The following is a 24,979-nucleotide window of genomic DNA, read 5'->3' on the forward strand; positions in this document are numbered from 1 at the left end:
CAGATTTTGTTTTCACACATGTAACTTGGATTTTCCAACAGTTACAGAGTAACCTTTACATCAGCAGTTCCCATGGGGGATGGAGGGGAGTTTAGGGAAAGTGAGGGTTGTGATTCTCCATCCCCCACCCCTGCAAGGGATATCGGGCAATGTCTGGAGATGTTTTTGTTTATCACCACTGGGGTGTCATGGTGCTATCAGCACCCTGTGGGCAGGGGCCAGGGATCCTGCTAAACATGCTACAATGTACAGGGCAGTTTCCACAACAAAGACTAATCTAGGACAAAATGTCAGGAGTGCCTACAAACCCTGCTTTGTACTAATAGCCTCCTTTGGGGTTGGCAGCTGTGGGTTTTCCACCCTGCCTGTAGGAGATTTTAATGAGAATGTGGAGGGGGAAGGGGCATAATCAGCCCTTCTCACCAACTTGGGGGCTGTTTCTCCAAGCAGCCACGAGGCGATCCTCACCATAGAGTCTCACACATTGCATAGAAACTGACCTGGGTTCCATGCTGCCGTCATAAATGCCACGACTCACAGGAGGGGAGGAGAATGATAATAGCCAGTCAGCCCTCAAACTGAATTTACAGCAATGTACAATTGCACTGCCAAATAGATAGCCCCTTGTGATAAACAAGCCCCCGACCCCAGCAAGAAGGCAATATAGACATTACTGAGCCATTGCTGACTCTTTTAAGGATAGAGATCACAAAATGCTCAGTAACATAAATAGACAAAGGGAAAAAGTATGGGGGGAAATTTAAAGTTTAATTCTTTTTTGTTTCATAGTTAAAGCCTTTAAGAACTTTTTTTAAAAACTGCCTTCCTTCAGACCTTCCCCTGCTCTCCTTACCCCTAACTACCCGGAGGGAGAAAATCAGCAATTCCTATAAACAACTGAATAGAGTTGTCATTTGAATGGAGGAAGATTAGGATACTTGAGAAAGCTTTGGCTCCTAGGCACTAGTTCAACCTACTCAAAAGCTCCATCTTGGCCTCAGGCTACTTAATGGCCAGATAACAGCTTAGGGAACAATCTTTTCACCATTTAGAATGATAATCACTGATCACCAACCCTCCCACCCCCAACCCCGTGTCCTGCAGCAATTAAAAAAAAAAAAAAAGAAACAAGGAAAACAGCAACAAACTATAATTTCATAATTGCTTTAGAGACAAAATTCTCCAGAAACTGGATTTTTCTAATCAAATGCCCTCACCCTAAAAGCAATCCTCTTAAAAATTTCTCCCTGGAAAATAAATCATCAGGAGGCATTTCTAAATATAATTTAAGAGATCCATTAATTTCAATCTATGTGACCTAATTAGAACAAGATTAGATCATTAAAACTGTAACATTCAATATTGCTTACAACAATTTTTGTAATGTCCGCTGTTGGTAGACTTCATTTGTGCAGTATTTCACATATGGGTCAAATGTGGATGCTGTGTGTTTTTCCACAATGTCACTTATGTCATCTATGAAGATATTATTCTGATGTCTTTCTTCCAACTCTGTAAAGAATCTGAAAAAACAAAGAAAATCATTTACACTTTCTTCTGTGTGCTTTAATAGACAACAGATCATCCTCATGTAATACTATTTTACGTACAGTATAATAGTATTTGAAAATATCAACAGTACTCGGTACCAAAAAATACAAGAAAAAAACTATAAAATAGTCTAGATTTAAATCTATCATATAAACACCTTATTACTTCGTATGGTTGGCTTAAAACATTAATAATCCAGGGCATTTCTGTGCTTTCAGGTATATTTTAGAATGCACAGATTTCACTATTTTTCAAGAATTCCCTAGATACTAGGAGGGGGGCAGGGTTCATGCTTACACATTTTACTGTATTGAAAAGCATATGAGCAACACACCTAAGTTAGTGCCTGAAAAATAGGAGTGAAACAAACCTAGTTCTGTGTCCTTTCTCTCAAAATAAAAATAATCATATCATTTAAATCTAATACATGACATTTAAATGACTTTGTATATAATTGAAGATTGCGATTTAGAGTTGCTAGTGTGTGTGTGTGTTGTGTGCACTTGCACACACGTGTATTGTGTCTAGTCCAGTTAAAATTAAATTTCAGATAAACAATGGATAATTTTTTAATACAACCATGTGCAAATATTGCATAGGACATCTTAGATGTCTTGTACTTTTTTCTGGCAACCTTAGATTGCATCCAATTTTAACAGAACATCAATTCAGATATTTGAAACGGAGGGTTCTTGCTCAAAATGTGGTCCAGTGACCAGCAACATCTAATGGCTCATCAGAAATGCAGAATCTCACCACCTACCTCCCCCAATCTGAACCTGCATTTTCTCAAGATTGCCTGATGCTGTGAATGCACACTAAAAATTGGGAACTTCCCTAGAGCACACCTACTGAGCAAGTTCAAAGCAGCAGGAAAATCTTGATAGAAATAACTATCACACTGGACTAGAGCATTTTCTTTAAAAGTGCGATGAAGGTGAAACCAACAATAATGCCTAATGTTGACTTCTGGAATAGTAGTACAAGGGAAGGTTAGTTTTCCATAAGCCCTTTAGCATTTAGCACATCATTGCTCCTTACAGTTTTCTGGGTGGATTCCATAATATAAAATTCAAGGCACACAGTGAATGAGACAACAGAAATTTATATGAGATGATTAATAGTAAACACAGGCTAACATTTTCTCACATTTATATCTCAGTTCTTTTCAAAGAAAATCCTGGCACTCAAATAAAAGAATTAAGAGGTCTTATTTTTATAAATTTACATGTACATTAAACTCATTTTAATGTAAATTGTATTAGCTTGTCATCATTATCTATTCTATTTTTAAAAGTCTCCATGGGAGCTTAAAAGACAAAGAAATGCATTTTAACTTCCTAGAAGAATAAATTTATTTATATTCTGGGTAAACACCTACATTTTTATTGCCTTTAAAAGGGACTTAGGGAAAATAATCAATATGGTTCCCATCTACATGGCCTCATCATCCAAGCCCCTTGTTTAAAACAGCAAGAGGAGCAACTGAAAGCACACTTTGCTGGACTATTTGGCTTTCCTCCCAATGGGATCAGGGTTCATACACACAGTTCCTAGACAGCAGGTCAGAAAAACACATCTATGTTTCAAAACTCAGCCAGTGGGGCTTCCCTGGTGGGGCAGTGGTTGAGAATCTGCCTGCCAATGCAGGGGACACGGTTTCGAGCCCTGGTCTGGGAAGATCCCACATGCCGCGGAGCAACTAGACCCGTGAGCCACAACTACTGAGCCTGCGCGTCTGGAGCCTGTGCTCCGCAACAAGAGAGGCCGCGACAGTACGAGGCCCGCGCACCGCGATGAAGAGTGGCCCCCGCTTGCCGCAACTAGAGAAAGCCCTCGCACAGAAACGAAGACCCAACACAGCCATAAATCAATCAATCAATCAATCAATCTATCTCAGTCAGTGACTTCATGTCACTTTGTCACTCTGAGTTTATTAAGATTCGAATAAAATGTCAAACCCTCTCCAAAGTTTCAGAATTTCAAAAACATCCAACTTCAAACCCTATACAAACAAAAACCATGTTTCTTAAAGAATATTTTCTATCTAGACTGGTCCCTGACTTCAAGAAATGTGTGATATATTAAGAAGGTAAGAATGATAAACGTAAATGATATAGGAAGAAAAAATGCTTGTATAAAACTAATTACATGTTGGAACATATATGCGTAAGGGTGCTGGTGGCAGTATCTTTTTTTAAATTATATGAACTATATATTTTTCATTCTGGTAAAATATACATTTTAACCATTTTCAATGGCTTTAATTACATTCACAATATTGTGCAACCATCATCACTATTTCCAAAATACTTTCCTCACCCCAATCAGAAATGCTGTACCCATTAAGCAGTAATCCCCCATTTCCCCCTCTCCCCAGCCCCTGATAACCTCTAATCTACTTTCTACCTCTATGAATCTGCCTATTCTATATATTTCTGGAATCATACAATATTTGTACTTTTTGTCTGGCTTATTTCACTTAGTATAATGTTTCCTAGGTTCATCATGTTAAGGGATATACCAGAACTTTTTCCTCTTTATGACTGAATAATATTCCATTGTAGGTACATACCATAATTTGTTTATCTATTCATCTGTTGATGATGGACACTTGGGTTGTTTCCACCTTTTGGATATTGTGAATAATGCTCCTGTTAGCATTCCCATACAAGTATCTGTTTGAGTTGCTGTTTTCAAATCTTTGGGATATATATCCACAGGTGGATTTTCAAGCTCTCTGACTCTGCCACTAACAGTGTATATCAAGAAATGATAGTATAAAACCAAGAACCAATACAGAATAAGCTGAGTTACATGCCAAGGAAAGATTATTTCCTCAAATGAAGGTGGAGTAAGAAATGATCATTTCCCTCCTGACATTCAGAGTTGAGTGGCCCATGGGAGGCATGGAACCAATTAATTGTGATACAGGACTTATTAACAGAAACATACAGTGAAAAGCACAGGGCAGGGTGACTGGTGGCATGAGGTGAGGAAAGGTGTGAGGAGTCATCAGGGATGAGGATGGCAATAGGGGGAGAAGGGGGGCAGAGCACTGCAGGCAGGGACACAACGTGGGCACAGGCATGAATCTCGTTGGGAAAACTGTGGGGTTCAGAGAGGCGAGGTGTCGACCACAGGAGGAACAGGGGCAGAGAACAAGGGCTGCAAAGCAAGCGGGTCAGAGCTAGACTATAAAGGTTTCACTGTCTACTGAGGAACGTGGGCTTAATCTATGCTATGGATAAGGAGAACCTGCTGGAGATGTTGAAGCCATCCAATCAGATGGAGACAATTGAGACAGAAGTGGGGAAAGACAGACCATAAGCAGGCCAGTGAGATGCTAATCTGGGCAAGTGAAAATAAAGCCTTGGCAGTGGGAAATCAAAAAGGGAGGACACATTAGGGTAATAATTTGGTGGGAAAGTTAACAGAATAGAGAAACTCATTAGATGGAAAAGTCAAGGAAGACATGGTGGTTTCTAGTCAAAGTTTCTAGCTGGGCATCAAGGTGGGTCATGAAACCATTCATGTAGACAGGGACTTAGGAGGAAGGGGGAGAAGCAAGAAGAAAAGAGTTTAACTTTCCCTGAAAATATACATGTGTGAGAATTCAGAGCCACAGGAATTCTAGGTAGTATGTAATCAGGACAAGTTCATTTTTAGCTGGTTTTCATATAAATGCAAAATATTTGTAATTTCTTTTAGCTCCAAGTGTCATTTAAGAAAATGTTCAAAGAAAATGGAAAAAATAAGAAACCATTCATACGGTCATTATCATGTAAATCTAGGAAATAAATATCTTAGAGGCAAAGATCTCTTCCAATTTCTTGTCTTCAGCTAACTGCTACAGTCTGAGGAATGCAACTACATGACCAAAAACAACAGTAACTTGGCATTTCCCAATGAAAAGGAAAATTCATTTATCTCTATAGAAGGTTTGCCAAAGTACAAGATTAAAAACAAAACACTAATGAAATATCTATGCTACCTATTTTAATATAATATAAACGAAGCCACCCATCTTTTATTTAGACACTGGCATAATTAAAACATAATCCAAAGCTTTCTATGTTAAATTATATTGGTTATTTTTGGCAAATTTGCATATTTTACTAAGTGCGCTGAGCTACAAACAGGCCAAGAAAGTATTACTAAAGAATGAGGTATTATTTCAATAACCAAGAAAGCTGGAGATCCAAATGAAATCTGAAGCAAAAAGAAAAGCATTCTGGTTCCCTAGATGAAACTTGAATGAGTCTGTGAAGCAATTTGGCTTACTTGAAGGATAACTTTTTAATGGAAATCTACTTCAGCCCAATGAATTTTTTTTTTCTGGCACAATACCTTCATTATTTCCTCTCTGTAGCATTACCAAAATGATCATGTTTTACAACCAATCATGTTATACAACCTTTCTTTTTTTTTCCCCACCAAAATTCTAATGTCATCGCTAACGTCTAGATTTTGAGAAACCTCTGATGGACCAGGAAAGGCCTCCTGGAAGCACTGCCTCTTAACCAGAAACCCAGGTTAGCCCTGTTTGACTGTTGACTCACCATCACCAGCATCCGGTGGCTCTGAATTCTCACAGATGCATACTTTCAGCTGTCTATTTGTCCAAAGGAAAATTAAACTGCTTGCTTCTTGCTTCTTCTCCCTCCACCTAATCACACCCATACTTCACATGAGCACTGCAAATGACTGCAGCCTGCCCGGGTGAGCTCCTTGGCTATGCAGAGAAAGGTCAGACCACCAAGAAACACAAGGGCAGCCTCCCAGGAGGTGGGGACTTCAAGATGAGAACTACACGGCCATGTTTGAGCAGCTTGCTCAAGGCCTGTAACCTCTCCTCTAGCATTTCCTAGAGCTGCAGGGACTGGATATTCTTTAGGCTTTTTGTGGTTGCTTTATCAAGTGATGGTCTTAAAGGTGGCACTGCATTTTCAGGGATAGAACAAAGTCAACAGTGATGTAGCCGCTTCTGAAACACTCAGCACATATACTTTTTGCGAGCATCACTTTCTCCCTCCCGTAGTAGGCCGAAAAGACCTACAGATTGAGGCTAAATGCCCCCATACCATTACTGACAGTCTTCTTAAAATTCAACTGGTAATGCCATTGGCATGTCAGGGATGAGCATTCCTGAGAGCTCTTGAAGACGGTACAGTAAATCCGCCCAACTATAGAAGAGATTAAAACTTATTTAATGCAGACGACAAATCTGGTTTCATCCGTCAGCCAACAAAATTTCTTCCCATGTGCCTAGCACAGGATGACGTGCTTCGGTGGATGTCAAGGAGCAAACAATTGGTAACCATGACCGCCAGTCACCGTGCCAAGCCCAGGGCTTCTCATGCACCACCTCATCTAATTTAATCCTCAAGCCGACTTTATGAGACGGCCAATAAACCCATAAGAAAACCAAGGCTAAGAGTACTTAAGTCAAAACTTGAAACAACTGAGCCTCAGTCTGAACCCAGAGCCAGAGGCTTTCTGAGTCCAGAGCCTGTGCTTGAACTACTACACCTACTGTAGCCTCTGCTCGCAGGTGCCCACTGCTCTGTTACTACTTGCCAGCCCTCAACCTAGACATCCAGAAAGAAGGCTAATAACAGCTGGAACTGAAGAAGGAATATATTACTTTCCAAAAAGACCAACTGTTTAACTATCTCAGCAAATAATTTACACACATCAACATAGTGAAGACTTTCACAGGAGACTTATCCCATGGCAAGATGTGCAAGACAGCAGAAGAACTGATAGCCCCCCTAGGTGCAGCCTCCAGGAGGGTGGCAGCTAGCAATGTGTCCTGATCCCCATCCACACAGCACGAACAAATACTGTTTTATGGGTGCCAGGTGAAACCCTCTGGAAGTCATCATCTTAGCCCTCCCTGTTCCCTGCTGCCCTCCCCCTTTGCCCCACTCATTCTTCAAGTCTCAGATTAAAGTTCGCCTCTTCCAGGAAGCTTTCCCTGACTCTTCTGGGCTGGGTTAGGCACCCTTATTTTATGTCTTAATAAACCTCTGTGCTTTTCCTTTGGTGTACCTACTATGATCATAGTTAATTATATTACGATTTTGTTTACCTTTGTCTCTCTTAGCAAGGGCTAGAGGACAGAGGTCATGTCTGTTTCGTTCAACACTCTATGCTCGGGACCTGGCCATAGCACCTGGAATACAAAAGACAGCCAAATATTTGATGGGTGAATACATCGAATTTGTGTTCTAAACAAATTAAAGAAAATTATGAAGATGGAACCCGTTCAAGGAATTTTGTTCTGCTGCTATTTTACCAAGAATGTAACCCCGGCAAAGAAGTCAGGCTCTACCTTGCTTTACTCACTGGTAAACCAAATCAGTATATATTTACTGACTACAAATGGAGTTCCCAGAGCTATTCGAGGCACAGTGAAGGTCACCAATGAAGACAACGAACTCCCAGCACAAGCTTTTACAATCCTGTCCAGTAGGGTCACTAAAATGAGACCCAGTTCAGCCCATGTTTCTTCAATGCCAGCTGCACTTACTGAAAACCCTACCAGACCGGCCCCTCCGTCACCTGATTTAGGGAGGATTCCAGGCCACTAAGAAGCTCAGCACTGAGCGCTCTAGCTGGAGAAGCACAGAAAGCAGGGCTCTGGTTATAATCAGTGCTGTCCTGTGCCTTTCTCGGAATGGCATCCTTTCAAGGTACTTTTCCTTCATTAATATCCATCTGCCTAAAGCAAACTCAGATCATTCCTGGATACCTTCCTCACTTGAATGAGCTGTCAATCTAAGTGGCTGCAGTATCCCACCAGAGAGGGTCATATTCACTTATGCTGGAGACATGTAACATACCGGGCAGGTTTCACATGTCTAAATTGCTGTTATATAATAAAATATCTTCACTAAACAAAGAAATATTCCAGATAAGTGGCAGCAAACTATGTGCTGCTGGAAATACTTTCCTAACAGAGCAACGACAGAACATTCTGTTCTCTAGCAAAATGAAATTCTATTCTGCTGTGGATAAGTGAGATTTGGGGCTCATTTGTTTGGGTTTGTTGGATTTTTGTTTGTTTTGGGGGGGTTTGGTTTTGTTTGTTTTGGTGGTCACATTGACACTAAAGCCTCAATTTCTTTTAATACATTAGATCAGGAAGAGCAAACGCATGGCAAGTGTAACACCACTAAGCCACGGCAGGCATCACTGATTATGGCGCTTCGCCCACACGCAGAATCTGTACTCCAGGCAGCCATCATCAGTCAATCAAAATCAGGGATGAACAAGATGAAGCTCATCTATGAATCCTTCCCCAGACTCACACTGATAGGAAATCTGTTAATTCACCAGAAATACAGGGCTGTTGCTTCTCAATGAGAATACCCTACATCCTGATCTGGTAAAGGTCTCACAGGGTTTCCCCCCCCAGCAGACTGTACATCTTCTCCCATTCCATTTTAGTGTTTTCTGAAATTTTCTCTCTGGGTTGATAATAAAGGGATAAGGGTTGAATTAAAAATGGGAATGTGAGAAGAAACGTTCTCAACAAAAATGTTCTGGTAACCCTCATTCCCATCCTGAGAGCTACTGTTTGATCCTTAAAATCTCTAGGATGGTTTTTGTTAAAAGATTCTTATCATCCTATCAAAGCCTTTAAAATCAACCTGGACATATGACGGAAGGGACTGGGGTGAAGAGATAAACGAAGGGTTTTCTTACGCTTAATACCACACAACACAGAGCCTGCTAGGTTTAAATACAGCTCCCCACAGACGCTTTCAGTTCAGGGCACCCAGCAAATCCCAAAGAAGAAAGGTGGAGCTGGGGGCCGGGGAAGGGAGGGGCATGGAGAGAATACAGAACCAAGTGCCCTGGAGACTCCCCTGTGTCGGTTAAGGCTCCCATTTGCTTAGTCCATCCTCTCACTGATCACATACATGCTAGAGGGAACAGAAACAGGACCATACAAATATAGAAAAACAGTATGTTTAAAAGTTCTTGAAATTTTAATATCATTAGACCAAGTTTTTGCTTAAAAATGAGAATTTAAAGTACTTATCGTATGAATCTACTTCACAGAAGCTGGAGGAAAAGGGTCTTGTTCCCATGGTAACCTTCTGCATACCTGATTCTTTTGTTTCAGCACTACTCATGCACTCATCCACATTTTAATTTCTCCCAGAAATGAAGATAACACCCTAATGAATGAATGACAGGAAGCATGTGCCAGCACTCTTATCAAAACGTCCTGAGAAGAGAAGAAAGCTTGTGTATGCATGGGCCTGGGATGCTCTGAGTTATTATGGACAGTTTTGCAGTTTTTCATTATGTTTTCTTTAAATTTGAGCACAACTATACATTTCCATCTAAAAGAAAATCACCCCCCCACCCCCGAATTTATATATGACTGTGAAGATCGAGACCGAGTATGCCTGGTTCATCACTGGATTTCCAGGACCTAATAAAGAATGAGGACTCTATAAACGTGTTGACTGAATCAATACCAGGTACCTATTATTCCTCCTTGCCCCACTGTTAAAGTACTGTCTTCCAAGGAGAGGAACCGTGATAATATAAAACATGGATCTGCCAGGCATGAGTTAAATTATCAGGGTCCTCACGAGGTGGGTGAGCTGGGGGTAAGGCTGTGCCAAATGGCCCTGCTGCTTGGCAAGTATGGCAGGTGGGTGTTTATGTTCCTGACACAGCATCCAAGACACAGGGCTGTAACCTCAAGAATAGTTTTGCTAATCCACTGCCTGGCCAAAATTCTTTGAAAACTCCAAACCTAGAAAAGATTTATGACTTTCTGAGGAACTGTTTCCTTTTCTTAGATGACAGTTACATAACCAATTCTGTGACCCTTCCCTCTTTGCTGCCTGGAAGGGTGTTGCTGTGTTTAACCCTCACTCGTAGTAGCTCCAGCAGGAGAGCTGGCTGGCGATGCTGACTCCCTTCGTCCTTGCCTTGTCTCCTATTTCCCACTCAGACAGATGCACTGCGCACGTGTCATTTACGGCAAGCAGACTTGAGCCTTTGGTGGATGCAGTTGGAGGATAAATTATCAATTACAAACAAACCAGCCCAGAAAACGTGGATTCTTGGTTGCTGCTTGGAAACAGCACTGGGAATGAATTTACAGAATGTTGGAACAAAGTCAAATAAAACGACGACATCTTTTCATGCTGAAGCCCCCTTTCCTATTATGAATTGGTCATTCTGGAATAAAATCAGCACAGAGAAGAACATGTTTGCCTTCAGGCACTATTTCCAGATCCTTTTTTAGGAGGCACCCTTAGTATTTCAAGTCAGAATTCAATCCACAAGGAAGAGTAACATTTAAAATAAGCCCCAGATCTTGGCATCTTGGTTTTTCTTTATTAAATATGCCCCCAAAAGTTGTCTTCCTAAAAGGAGCAAATGGTTTCTACAGCTCCCATCAGCTTCATCAAGAAGAAAAAGGAACCAGGACACAGAATTTTGAAAAACTCTAGAGGTTGGTTTCCTAAGCCGTAATCTCCTAAGAAAAAGGATGCCTGTCTGCACGGGGGAAAAAGAATTCCATGTCTTCGCTGACATGTTTCAAACCTGCTCCAGTTTATCAGCAGCTGGCTCCAGTCTGCCCCTTTTCACACAACCCTCTCCTTCACCTTTCATCGAGGATTTTAAAAATACTTTCTTTTTAGATGGTTATTAGCACAGGGTGGCAAAGTAGCCAAAGAATAGGATCTATGGGGTAAACAAGTTCTTATCCGGGTTTTAAGTGGATTTGGGATAATAATAAATTTGATTCTTCATTTATGAAAACGAAAGGAACCAAGCAGAGAAGACTGGGTCAACCATCAGTCCTGCCGCACGCAGTAATCAGCTCCAGAAAGACCACTGGCAACATGGGGAAGCCGGAACCATGCCGGGAACAGGGGAACAGATCCTACAGGCCAACGGTAAGGGAGCACGAAGGCATGAAAAGGGAGCACGTGCAATTATTAAACCTCCAAATCACCTCCCCAATATCAAAGACCAGGCTTTCCACTTTCTTTCTCTCAACCTTTATGCTTTCCTCCAACATCAGCTGTATGTGACCTCTTATCTCATGAGTAAACTCTATTAGATAACAATGCCTGTAAGTAAATACACTTCCAGCTAAAGTCCATTTTGCACTGTACCTACGACAGCAAGGCTATCGTGTACCATTACATCACACTGCTGGAAGATGTATACAGGATACTGGTTAAGAGTGCAGGCTCTGGAGCCAGATGGCTTGGGTTCAAATCCCGACCTCCTCTTCTGCTAGCCATGTACCCTTAGGCTACTTGACGTTTCCACGCCCTATTTCCTCATTTATAAAGTGGGAACAATAATGGTATGACTTCATGTGGTTCTGATGATGACTAAATGAATTAAAAAATGTTAAGTAGTCAGAACATGGTCTGGCACCTGGTACATGCTCGTCAACATTATTACTTAAGGTGCAAGAAAATGCCTTTCCCTCCTGTGTGAATTTATACAATCCACATGTCTTTTAAATAAAGCCAGTTGGCTTCCTTTTTTCTTTTTTTTTTAATTTAATTTAATTTATTTATTTTTTTATACAGCAGGTTCTTAAGGTCAGTTGGCTTTCTTGCTTTTGCAGTTCACTCTGTTCAAGGACAGCAAGTCTAGCTCCTATATTTCCATCAGTTAAGTCTGGGTGGGCAGGTGTAATACCATCCCGCCATACACCAAATCGTTCAAAGTCACAGGTATGCACTTCCTCTTCAACTTCTTAAAAACTGTAATAGGTACTTATCAATGACAAAATTAGAGGAGGATTAGCTCAGTCCTTTATAGGGCCTATGTTTTGGTACCTCCTTGGTGAGTGGGGAAGCAACAGACCAAAGCAAACTGACAACATGCTGTCGAGAAGTGGTGGAACATATATAAACACTGTTCTTAGCCTTGGCCTCCTACTCATTGTGAGGAAGAAGTCATGTCAATTAAGAGGCTGTAAGTCAGGCAAGGCCCAGACACACTTGGCAAAAACACAAAGGGCACCATGTTTATTTTTAGAGTCTCCTTTGGTAGGCTAAGTAATGGCCTCCAAACATGTCCACGTCCTGTGAATATGCTACCTTCCGTGGTCAAAGGGACCCTGCAGATGTAATGAAGGCATCCTGGATTATCCAGGTGGGTTCAATGTAACCACAAGGGTCAGAGGCAGGAAGGTCAGAATCAGAGAGAAGATTTAAGGATGGAAGCAGAAATCAGAGAGGAAAGAAGGCATGATGCAGTTGGCCTTGGAGATGCAAGAAATGGTCAAAAGCCAAGGGATGCGGGTGACGTCTGGAAGCTAGAAAAGGCTCAGTAACAAATCTTCCCCTAGAGCCTCCAGGAGGAACCAGCCCTGACGACACCTTGACGTTAGCCCAGTGAAACTGATTTCAGACTGCTGACCTTCAGAATTACAAGAGAAAAAATTTGTATTGCTTTAAATCACTTAGTCTGGAGTAGTTGTTGACAGCAGCAATAGGAAACTAATACATCCCCTTAATCTGCTTTAAACCTCTCCTTCTTCTAACCTCCTGTTCCCTCCCCAGTATCCAACATCCACTGTCTGCATGCAGGCGTCCTGATTCTTATGGGCCCAACTTTAGAGCTTCACCAAGTCTAGAAAGCTGGAGGTTCCAGACCCAGCTCTCTCCCCTACTCATTCATTCAGTGACTACTTATGGAACACCTACTATGTACCAGGCTCTATTCTAGGCACACAGAACACACAGCTCAAGGCAATTACAACAAAAATCCCTGCCTTCATAGCATTTATAATCTAGTTCCTATGGAGGTGAACCCCTCCTTGTTCAGCTCCCTTGGGGCCCCGCCAGAAGCTGGCACAAATAGCTATCAACACCACTGACAAAAAACAGAACAAAACACTTTCTCTTTTAAGTCCTCCAAAAGACACTCTAAAAAGGCAAGAGATTTTCACATTAGGTGACCACCAGGAAGGAGAAGAGGAGGGTGGGGGCAGGAGTGGTACATACCAAGGAAGATGGGGGGGAGGGAGATGCAAGAGGGAGGGGATATGGGGACATATGTATACATATAGCTGATTCGCTTTGTTACACAGCAGAAACTAACACACCATTGTAAAGCAATTATACTCCAATAAAGATGTTAAAAAAAAAAAGAAAGAAAGATAGGAACTAGCAGGTTATGCCCAGGGAATGTGGTAATGGACTTGTTCATGCTAGACTTTCAAAGGGGTCCACAACACAAAGAAGTTTAAGGACCACTGGCTTTGAATCAAAATAGTTTAAATAAAGCTGAATTTCTAATTATTTGAGAATTTAATTATATCTTATTAAATTTAAAAAAAAAGTCTTCTAACCATAAGTTTGTTTTCTATGCCTGTGAGTCTGTTTCTGTTTTATAAATAAGTTGATTCGTGTTATTTTTTTAGATTGTTTAGAAAACAAACTTACAGTTACCAAACGAGAAAGGAGAGGGGGAGGGATAAAGTAGGAGTATGGGATTAACAGATACATACCACTATATAGAAAATAAACAACAAGGATTTACTGTATAGCACAGGAAACTATATTCAATATCTTGCCATAACCTATAACGGAAAAGAATCTGAAGGTGTACATCTGGAAAAAAAAAAAAGTCCACTCACAATTATAGAGTTCAATATCCATCTCATCGATTTTACATCCTACCACAGTCATTTCTCTTTCCCTTCATTACCATGAAGGTCACTTCCTTATGAAGAGGTCTGATTCATTCCAACTCTGTGCAATATGACTTTTGCCCATTTCATCCCATAGACATTACTTCCTCAAAAATCTCAAAGTTTGAAATCCATTATTAGTTACAGCTTGCTTTTTTTTTTTTTAATTTATTTATTAATTTATTTATTTTTGGCTGCGTTGGGTCTTCGCTGCGGTGCTCGGGCTTCTCATTGCGGTGGCTGCTCTTGTTGCGGAGCACGGGCTCTAGGCGCACGGTCTTCAGTAGCTGTGGCTCGCGGGCTCTAGAGCACAGGCTCAGTAGTTGTGGCGCACGGGCTTAGCTGCTCTGCAGCATGTGGGATCTTCCCAGACCAGGGCTCCAACCCATGTCTCCTGCATTGGCAGGCAGATTCTCAACCACTGAGCCACCAGGAAAGCCCACAGCTTGCTTTTTAACTTAAATAGATAACTGTAAATGTTTTAGAAGAAAACAATTTTTACTGAAACTATGATAAATAATTCAAAAATTTGCATCTCAGTTTAATACACATTTTAATGATAATATTAATATATTAAAATTGTGTGGGCTTGCCTGGTGGCGCAGTGGTTGGGAGTCCGCCTGCCGGTGCGGGGGACACGGGTTCGAACCCTGGTCTGGGAGGATCCCATATGCCGCGGAGCAACTTGGGCCCGTGAGCCACAACTACTGAGCCTGTGCGTCTGGAGCCTGTGCTCCGCAACGGGAGAGGCCGCGGCAGTGAGAGGCCCGCGCACCGCGATGAAGAGTGGCCCCCGCTTGCCGCAACTAGAGAAAGCCCTCGCACAGAAACGAAGACCCAACACAGACAAAAATAAATAAATAAATAAATTTTTAAAAATTGTGTATACTTTGAATATAATGACATTTTACTTTATAATTGTTTAGATTAGCACTATCAGATAGAAATATGAATCACATATGTGAGCCACATAAGTAATTTAAAATTTTCTAGTAGTAACATTAAAAAAGTTAAAAACAAAAAACAGGTGAAGTTAATTCTAATAATTTATTTACCAATACAGTAAAAACATTATCTTTTCAAAATATGATCAATATAAAAATTATTAATGAGGTATTTTACATTTTTTTCATATTAAGTCTTGGAGTCAGTGTATATTTTACACTTATAGCCCATCTCAATTTGGACAAACCACATTTCAAGTGCTCAATAGCCACATAAGGCTAGTGGCTGCCACATAGGACAGCGCATCTTTAGATCACTGAAATCAAAAGAAAAATAAAATACGTGAAAATCTTTGTTATAACAATTTATGTCTTTGCTGAAATGAAGGAAAGGGAAAAATTTTTGTGAAATAAAAAACTGAGAAATAACTGGAGGATGAATTATAAATGTAGCCAGGACCTAGACTGGGAGGAACTCGGACTGCCATGTTCAGGTAGCTTCAATTCCTTCCTTAAGTAACAGAGAACCACAGAAGTTTCTTCCATTTTAGGAATGTAACCTAGAGGTAGCAGGGTGAAGAACAGGGTGTAGGGCTGAAGGCTGAACTCAAGTGCAAAGAAGGCGGCAAAGGAGACCAACCACAAGTCTATACACGTGATCCACTTAAGAGAAGAGGAGGCTGGCAGTTCCTCAAAGTGTTAAACACAGCGTTACCATATGACCCAGCAATCCCACGCCTAGGTGTACACCCAAGAGAAATGAAAAAGTGTGTTCACACAAAAACCTGTATACAAATGTTCATAGCAGCATAAAATATAACAGCCAAAAGGAGAACTAGCCCAATGTCCATCAACTAATGAATGCATACATAACATGTGGTATATCCATACAGTGCAGTATTACTCAGCAATAAAAAGAAAGACTTGTATGTGTTATAACATGGATGAACCTTAAAAATTTTATGTTAGGTGAAAAAAGCTAGTCATAAAAGATCGCATATTATATGATTCTATTAATATGCCATGTCCAGAGTAGCTAAACCCACAGAAACAGAAAGTGGGCTGGTGGTTGCCTAGAGCTGGAGAAGTTTGGGGGGAAATGGGGAGTGAGCACTAATGGGTGTAGTGTCTCTTTTTGAGGTGATGGAAACGTAAAGTTGATTGTGGTGATGTTTGTTCAATCTATGAATATACTAAAAACCACCAAATCATACAACTTAAGTGGGTTATTTGTATGGCATGTGAATCATTCTCTCAATAAAGCTCTTTTAATAAAAAGGGCAGCAGCTGGAAAATGGACAGAAGCGGAACAAGTTGATATCCATGCATTCTGTTCATGTATAGACCTCTCCTCTCTTTTCCTACTTTCCCAGAGAGCAGATTCTGTGTGTGTTTCTTCTCTTTTCAAGTGACTCTTATGAAAAGTCCCAAGATTTAAATAAACGAGAGTTGTTCTGGTTCAGGCCAGGTCAGGAGGCCCAGAGTCCAGTTGTTTGGACCAACACCCAACTTGGCTGACCCTAAAGTGATTTCAGGGAATTCCAGGCCCCCAGGAACGCAATCTGAAACCACTCAGTGGATCCAAAGGGGTGAGAGATGTGGGAATGTGAAGCATCTTTGTAGGGTCAGTGGGGCAGCGGTGGGGAGGAATCCAGCCAGAATCTCCCAGTCACACCAGGGAACGGCAGACGGCGTGTCCACACCAAAGCAGCCCTGCCCCACTGCTCACGCCTTCGATCCAAGTGACAACTGTCAGCCTTCTGCCTCCTCACCATATAGACTCCCTCGTAAGGGTGAGTAATGGGTTCATTTATAGAAAGCTAAGAAAGGTTTTTTTTTTTACATCCTCCCATAAAGCTTTCAAAGAGCATCAGTGATGCAACTGAGTCCAGAAGAGTCAAAATGATCCAAAACTCTTACCTTGCATTTGACCACAATCAAGATGCTGGCAGGCTTTAACTTTCTTTAATAACGGTGAATTTAGAATTGCAAAATACATTATCTATTCCCTTAAAGAAATTTCTATAGCATGTGTACTTCTTAAATCTACATTGCCTGCTGCCAGTCAGTAAGCTATAAACCATGAGCAGTCACATTTCACCAATGTTTGTGTTCTGTTTTATACCCATACCCCTTCCTTCTCTTATTTCTCTACCAAAACCCTGGTCCCCAAACACACATCTTTTGCAATGGTATTTTGCTCTCCATGGTATTCTCCATCTCTTTTTTTTTTTCCTTGTTTCAATCCGCTTTTAAAGAACTTACCAAAACCCCTTCTAAAAACTCTGGTCCCGTCACCCACTTCCTCTGAACCATCAGTGAGACCCAGCTGTCCAAACCAAATCTCTAACTGCTGGCTTCTAACCACACAATTGCCTGTAAGAAAAGCCCACGATGCACTTCTCCTCTTGGTTCCTTCCTAACCAGCTCTCTGAGACATTTTATAAAGCCAGCCTACTGCCTGCACCCACCTACATCCTGCAGAAGCACAATGTCATTGCAGAACCTTCTTTTATTGCTTGTTAAGAATGCTGACACTAGATCACCACAACTGTCATTCACCAGGATACACAGTGGCTGGATTGTAGAGAGGTGACCACTTACAGTTTGCCGGGAGTTTCTCATTCTCTAGTTTTCCCTCTTTTTTTTTTTTTAATTGACATCTTCACAGTTGTGGAAACGACTATCAAAAGCTAATCTAGACTTTCACCAAGATACATATACACTTGCTTTTGGTCACTTCACCAAAGAGTAGCTCCCAACCGTCCTCACTTACTTTCTGCCACAGAAGCAGGGCAGGCTACCAGCTAGCTGCAGCAACTTGAGAAAGACGAAAGAAACTGCCTACTTGTGGTTTACTCAAGGGAGAGCTGCACTGTGACCGCTTCATAAGGTGATGGTCTCTAGTTTAAAAGGCATGTGAGTGGCTACACCTGTAGGAGGGAAGGGACATGCTACTGGAGAGCTGGATTGCAGGATCCAAGTCCTGCTGAGGCACGTGACTGCTCAAGATGTCAGCAGCTTCTCTAGTTTTCTCTAGAAATTGAAAATGCCTGGGCACCTGTGTTAACAAGGCCAACGTAAATTTCACCTACAGAATTGTTATCTGTTATTACATCTGACAGGTTAACTAGACACTGTATAGTGCTTTACAGTTTCCAAGTAGTCTTATACACCTTTCTATTAAACAGTAGTACCTTTTCCAAGGGCTGTCCTTAGCTTTTAGCTATGTAAAATAAATCCCCATTGGCTCCTTTCTGAAACAAAACATACAGCATAAATACTTTCTTTTGGGGGGGCAAACTGAAAAATCATAATTCAGCGATAGCAAATTACTCCATGAGAAGGCGTTTCTGAAACAAAAGATCATTTGTAGGTTTTATTATTATTATGAATCAGTGATACACTAAATAAATCGGAGGCAGTCAGCTTTATAAAAAAAGTATGCAGAATTTATCTCTAGGAATTTTAAAAGAATTCAAGACCTTTGAAAAATATAATTTTATTAAGGTTTGCTTTTCTTTTATAAATCTTCAGGTTTCCATATATTAATTCCTTATACTTTTTTGTTTTTTAAGGTTGGCTTGAAGATAAACAAGAGAAAAAGGAGAGGGAAGGATTTCATTTCCTTGGAAAGTTGATGAACATAGGGCATTCTAGGTAAAAAGGGACACCACCATGACTGCTCTCTTTCTCCAATCGTCTAAATGGCCTATGATAAGCAGCTTTCACATTCTCAGCTCTCTGTGCAGGCCACAGGCCAAGTCAGACTTGAACTGTTTGATTGAAGTGCAGCTGCAGGTGTGGGGACAGAGGTCAAAAATCTAACCATGACCTTTTATAGAGGTCTTTAAAACAAGATGAAAGGGATGCCGTCACTGTTTCTTACACTTTCAAAACCTGGACTTCACCCTCTACTCTGTGACACAGGGTGGTAAATTCAATTTTTTAAAAAATAAACTCTTGAAGCATTACAAGTAGGAGACCCTTCACTGGTAAAATGCCGATCTGCATGCCGAGGGCACTTCCACTACATCTAGGCCCTCCAGAGACTCAGCATAAGAATAGTCTCCCTCATCATCTTACTTTACTGTGCTTATACAAGGTATGTTTCTCTTATGGAGCTACTTCCTAATTTTAAGCATTTCTCAGTTTTCAGTAGTTGCCTTACCTCCTTGCCAGACTAATACCTAGAAGCCAACTCAAGTTTCTTAATTTTTTTAACCAGGAAAAAAAAAAAAAGTGTGTATATGTATACAAGTTTCCCTGTTCTTTTTTTTTAAAAAAAGGGGGCACTGTTTTTACTCCCATGTTAATACTGTAAAAAAGGCAAATTGACCCGATCCTTTAGTTGCTCTAATGTCAAAAATTTGACAAAGGAGTATTATTTAACTGAGTACCCATCTAATTTTAACAGAGGGAAAAAATAAAAAGAAATAAGCATGTGTTACTGAAAATTATACAACTGTATTTTCTTAATGCCTCAAATTACATAATATTATAGACAAAGGTATATTTGAAAGTCCCCATGCTTAATTTCCCTAAATCCTGGTGAAAGCATTCACCCTAATATTCAATACATTAATATATATTCCCCTTTCCTCCCCCTCCAATACTGCTAAGTTGATAGAGAGGGGCTCTGAGGGACTTCAAGAGTGTGACCTTGTGCACGGGCATAAGGCCCATTGATTTTATCAGGCTAATTCAGAACAAATGATCAAACCAACAAAGTGACCACCAGAGGTCTCAGATGGGTGGCTGACGGGTTGAAACTGTCCTACATATGTATGTTTTTAAAAATCTCATGCCACAACTACTGAAGCCCATGCACCTAGAGCCCGTGCTCCGCAACAAGAGAAGCCACCGCAATGAGAAGCCCACGCACCGCAACGAAGAGTAGCCCCCGCTCGCCGCAACTAGAGAAAGCCCACGTGCAGCAACGAAGACCCAACACAGCCAAAAATAAATAAATAAAATAAATTTATTTTAAAAAAAAATCTGAATTATCTCCCAACACTTAAAAATCAAGAGACTGCACCCACACACCCAGATTTCCCACTTTTCTTGAAATATCAGATCTCAACACTGAGCTCACATCCCCACAACTGCCACAGTGGCTGCGACTGCACTCACACCCCTGTGTACAGTGACCCCCATCACTCAGGACCATCTCACACCCATCCTGCTTTACTCAGCTCCGTGACCTGGCTGCCAACACAGGGATTTGAATTTGTCCCCCTCTAGAGAGGGCTCCAGAGTCAGATTTGGCTCTGAGTTCTGGCTCATCCCTTAGTATCTGAGTACTGATTACTTGGGTGCAATTTACTCAACCTCTGTGCTTCTCATCCACTAAAAAAGATTTATCTCCTGCAAAGATCATGGCAAGGATTAAGTAACACAAAGTATAGAAAGGACTTAGCACAGTACCTGGCACATGAGGCTGAATAAATGGTGACAGACATTGTCATTATTATCATCATCAAATGACAAAGCATCCAAGGGATACCTGAGAAGATGCTAATTTCCATCCAAGTCAAAAGGTTTCTGAAATCACTTTTCCGCCCCCTTAAATGTATGCATTATTTAGAAGCAACCTAAGTTATTAAGGACTCATTAAACTTTTGCTTCCATGTATCAGGATCTTGCAAGCCCAGACTCCACATATGTGGAAAAAACAAAAACCTACATAACCTCTGGTTTTCATTTAATTCCTAAGAAGAGCAACATATTGTTCATCAGAAATACTTTAATGCACGAATCAATCCCTACCCCTGAGACATGTTAATATAAAAATAAAGAATATAAGCTTTTATCAGCCTGCAAAATGTTATTTAAACTGTGAGGAAGAATTAATTGCTGCAATTAGTATCAAATTTTAACAAATGTATAGCGGTAACATGTTTGTCTTTCATTATAAAGGCTTTGGAGTTTGCAAATTGCAATAACTGATATCTCTGTAGGAACTGTAATTAATTGGGAACTTTCACAGTTCAGTTACAGAAGGAATAAAGGAAGAAAAATTATACCCAGCCATCACTTCATAATCTTAATGCAATCTCTGTGAGTCAAAATCAGTAGAAAAGTCTTTTCAATTTATATTTGTAATCTGAGCCAGAAGAAACTAGATGGGAAATTAAGTCCAATTATTTATAGCGTCTGGCAAAAGTCCATAATGAATTTTTAGACAGGCTGGCGGAAGAGGGGAAAAGAATCCATGGAAACCTTACTAATAAATTCTCTTGCACTGGCATTATTTAGATATTAATAGCACCTGGCTGAACACACCATATTCTGATGATAAGTAAAATGTGCTATAAAGCCTTAAGTTTTTCTCAAATGTTGGTGTTGGCTACTGCATATTGAAAATTGGTATAAACAAGGGCAAAATTATTATCCTTATAAGCATTTTACTCCAATGTCAACAATAGTAAAGCACAGCCCATCCCTTACACAACAATGTGAAGTTATAAAAGCAGGCACCTGATTTATGCAATAGATGTTTTTATAAAGCTAATATATTTTGCAAATCAAATCACTACAAATAACCAGGAAAACCCTTGGATGGTTCATTTTGTAAAAAGAAATGGGTGTGGAAACGCTCCCCCTTATAATGTATCTGTGCTATGTGTGAATCTTAAGCCAACCTGTTTTTAAATACAACCTGTACTTCCTGCATTCAGAAAACAAGTGAAAGCCAGGAAGAAACATCCATGTCCGCTGCCACAGTGAAACTTCAACAGCAGCATTATTGCCACGTAGAGTGCAGCGCCCTCCCCTTCTTTTCTCCATTTGGAAGTGATGCCAATTACTCTGATAATCCTCCGTTAGGCACAAAAGCCACAGCGAGACATGGGGGTTCTGAAGGTACATCTTTGATTACTCGGTGAAGTGCAACTTCATCTACTGCTTCCTATGCAGAACTCTGCATCTCACAGACATAGTACAAAATATGGATCCTCAAAAGGATTCCACAAGAGGCTAATGTCATTCTTAAGATGTTGATTTTTTTCCTTTATAAAGATAGAAAGGGAAAAAAAAACAAAACCAAGATGCCACTTGGCTTCTAGAGCACACCATTCTCCTGGGTTTCCTTCTGCCCCTGCTGGCTGTTCCATCTCAGTCTCCTTTGCCAGCTTCTCCCCCATCTTCCCAATCTCTTAGAGTTGGAAGGTCCCAGGGCTTGGTGCTTGGTGCTCTCTCCTCCATCTCCATTCTTTCTCCAGTAACCTCATCCAGCACCACCGCTTGAAATTCCATCTATATGCCAACCACTCCCACATATGTCTTCACCCTTCAAACTGCCCCAATCCAAACTTACATATCGAACTGCCTATTCAACAGTGCCTCTGACGGCTCACGGCCATCTCCAAAGGTACAGGGCATGTGGGACAAAGAACCACTTCAGAACTCAACACTCTGTTAAAGGCAAAACTATGGAGACAGTAAAAAGATCAGTGGTTGCTAGAGGCCCGGGGAGAGGGAAGGATGAACAGATAGGCCACAGAGGATTTTTAAGGCAGTGAAAACCATTCTGTATGTTACTGTAATGGTAGATACAAGTCACTACACATTTGACAAAACCCACAGACTGTACAACAACAAAAGTGAACCCTAACGTAAGCTAGGACTTTGGGTGATAATGATGTCAATGGAGGTTCATAAGTTGTAACAAATGGGCCACTCTGGTGGGGATGTTAATAGTGAGGGAGGCTATGCTTGTGGGAAGTTGGGGGGTATGTGAGAAATCTCTGCACTTTCTATTCAATTTTGCTCTAACCCAAAACTGTTCTAAAAAGTAAAGTATATTTTAAAAAAATACAGCTCAACAGTGAATGAACAAAGGGAAGAAGGACACCTAAAAGCTCATCGCTCCATTTCTGTTCCTGTGTATCACGATGTACTTACAGCATCTCAGCTAGAAAGGTAATGCTCTTCCTAAAAGATCTCCTGAAGAAAGGAGGGTCCTAGGCATCCTTCAGTAGTGATGACATAAGTCACCAGTATTACTTGCTGACATCAAATGGAGTCCATAGGCACCCTGACTCTTCTCATGAGGCTAAAATTTAAGACAAACTTCATGAGAACTTTCTTAACAAGACCCTGATCTCCTAGGTCCCCTGACCAGTAGTGTTTCCTACAAGTCCTTCCTGGTTCCTGGAGAAAAAGCTGACCAGTGGGGAAGACATGGCCTCTCCTCTCTAGTACCAGAAGCAGACTCTGGACCACTCTTTCACAGAGCAGGAAACAAAATGAGTAAGAGTCACGCAGCTTCGTGCCACATCTGAACACTCAACCTGTCCCTCCCTCTCCTTTTCTTCTTCTCCAAGCAGCTGTCCAAAACTAAGAGGAGTCAGTTTTCAACTTCGTTCTTGAAGAGGAAAAAGAAATTAATCATCCCAGCTTGTATTTGCAGAAGTAGCCGCTGATTAAGAATCATCCTCACAGCTGACTGGCATCACCACACAGTTTATCCTTCAAGCTGGGATACCTCTTGAGTGAGAAAGGAGTAATTAATAATTACACCCAACAACTGAAATTATCCTGGGCAAACAAGGATGTGCAATTATCCTAATAATTTAAAGAGCACTTACTATATACTAGGAACTATTCCAACTGCTTTTCATGTATTGACTAATTTAATTTCCACAACAACCCAAAGAAGTAGGTATTGCCACCATCTCCAGTTTGCACACATGCATACTGAGAGACAAAGATGTTACGAAGTTTGCCCAAGGTCACACAGGGCAACAGGTAGAGCAGGGATGGGAACCCAGGCAGACTGATGACACCATTAGTCACAATGCTAATGCTGTCAGTAACACTACGCTTCGCAACATTCCAGAAGTCTCAATCTTTACAGTGTTTTAGAATAAACCATTAAAGCTTAATTGTAGTTTTCCACAGTCCTGAGTTATTTCATTCCTGAGAATATTTTTTTCTCTCACATCTAACTGAAATTATTTCTGCTGTACCTCTGGAGAGAATGAGCAGAAATAAACCCAACTAGAGCTAGCAAGGAGCTGGCCACTTAAGTTTTGAATGTGTTGCCTGTTCTCATTATTCATGATAGTTGTGTTCTATAAAGTTACTGTGATCACTGAACTAGCAAACACCAAACCATTACTCCTAAGTGGAAATACAGAGTTAGGTTCCTATAAGCCTCTGGTCACAGCATTTTCATCCATTAATCAATACAAAACCTTGTTTTATGTGTGTTTCTGTTTGAAGATATTTTATTTAATATTGTTATTGATTCCTAAGCATTGAACTCATGCCAACAGCACTATAACTCATGCCTGAACAATGCTTATCTAATACACACATTTTTCTCCATAAAACACATCGCAGCCTTCTTACACTTGGGCACTCTAGACAGCACTTCAGCACTATACTTGGGGGCCATGTTGAACAGCAAAATCACCAACAAATAACCTTCACAAAAATGCAAAAAATGTGGCATTAAATAGACCATGTGTCTGAATGACTACAAAAGCACAGCAAGTATTGATTTGGGGTTACAGATAAATTTTAGTGGGAGGTAAATTAGCAAATATGGAAACCCCAAATAATGAGTATCAACTATACACGTCACTCACTTATAAAGGTATCAAGCTCGTGATGCAGAAGGAGCATAGAGATTTCACTTCTGGCAGGAAAATCTGGGTGCAAGTCCCCAGTCAGACACCCACTGGTTGGGTGACTATGGGTAACTTCCTTTACCTCCCTCTGAGCCTTCTTTTTTTAACCTATAAACTAATAATGCCCCAAACCTTCTCTTCCT

General features: G+C 40.8%; 1 protein-coding gene across 2 annotated transcripts in view; it reads right to left on the reverse strand.

Moving 5' to 3' along the window:
- The window catches only part of ARHGEF26 (Rho guanine nucleotide exchange factor 26), a 150,008-nt gene that overhangs the window by 74,135 nt on the left and 50,894 nt on the right, over positions 1–24,979 (reverse strand). For both annotated transcript variants that reach the window (XM_059920084.1, XM_059920083.1), the window contains exon 7: positions 1,371–1,523. In XM_059920084.1, the coding sequence (XP_059776067.1) occupies positions 1,371–1,523 (153 nt within the window). The remainder of the gene's footprint in view (positions 1–1,370; positions 1,524–24,979) is intronic.

This window comes from Balaenoptera ricei, chromosome 4 (assembly GCF_028023285.1).
Source record: "Balaenoptera ricei isolate mBalRic1 chromosome 4, mBalRic1.hap2, whole genome shotgun sequence".
NCBI classification, from domain to species: Eukaryota; Metazoa; Chordata; class Mammalia; order Artiodactyla; family Balaenopteridae; genus Balaenoptera; species Balaenoptera ricei.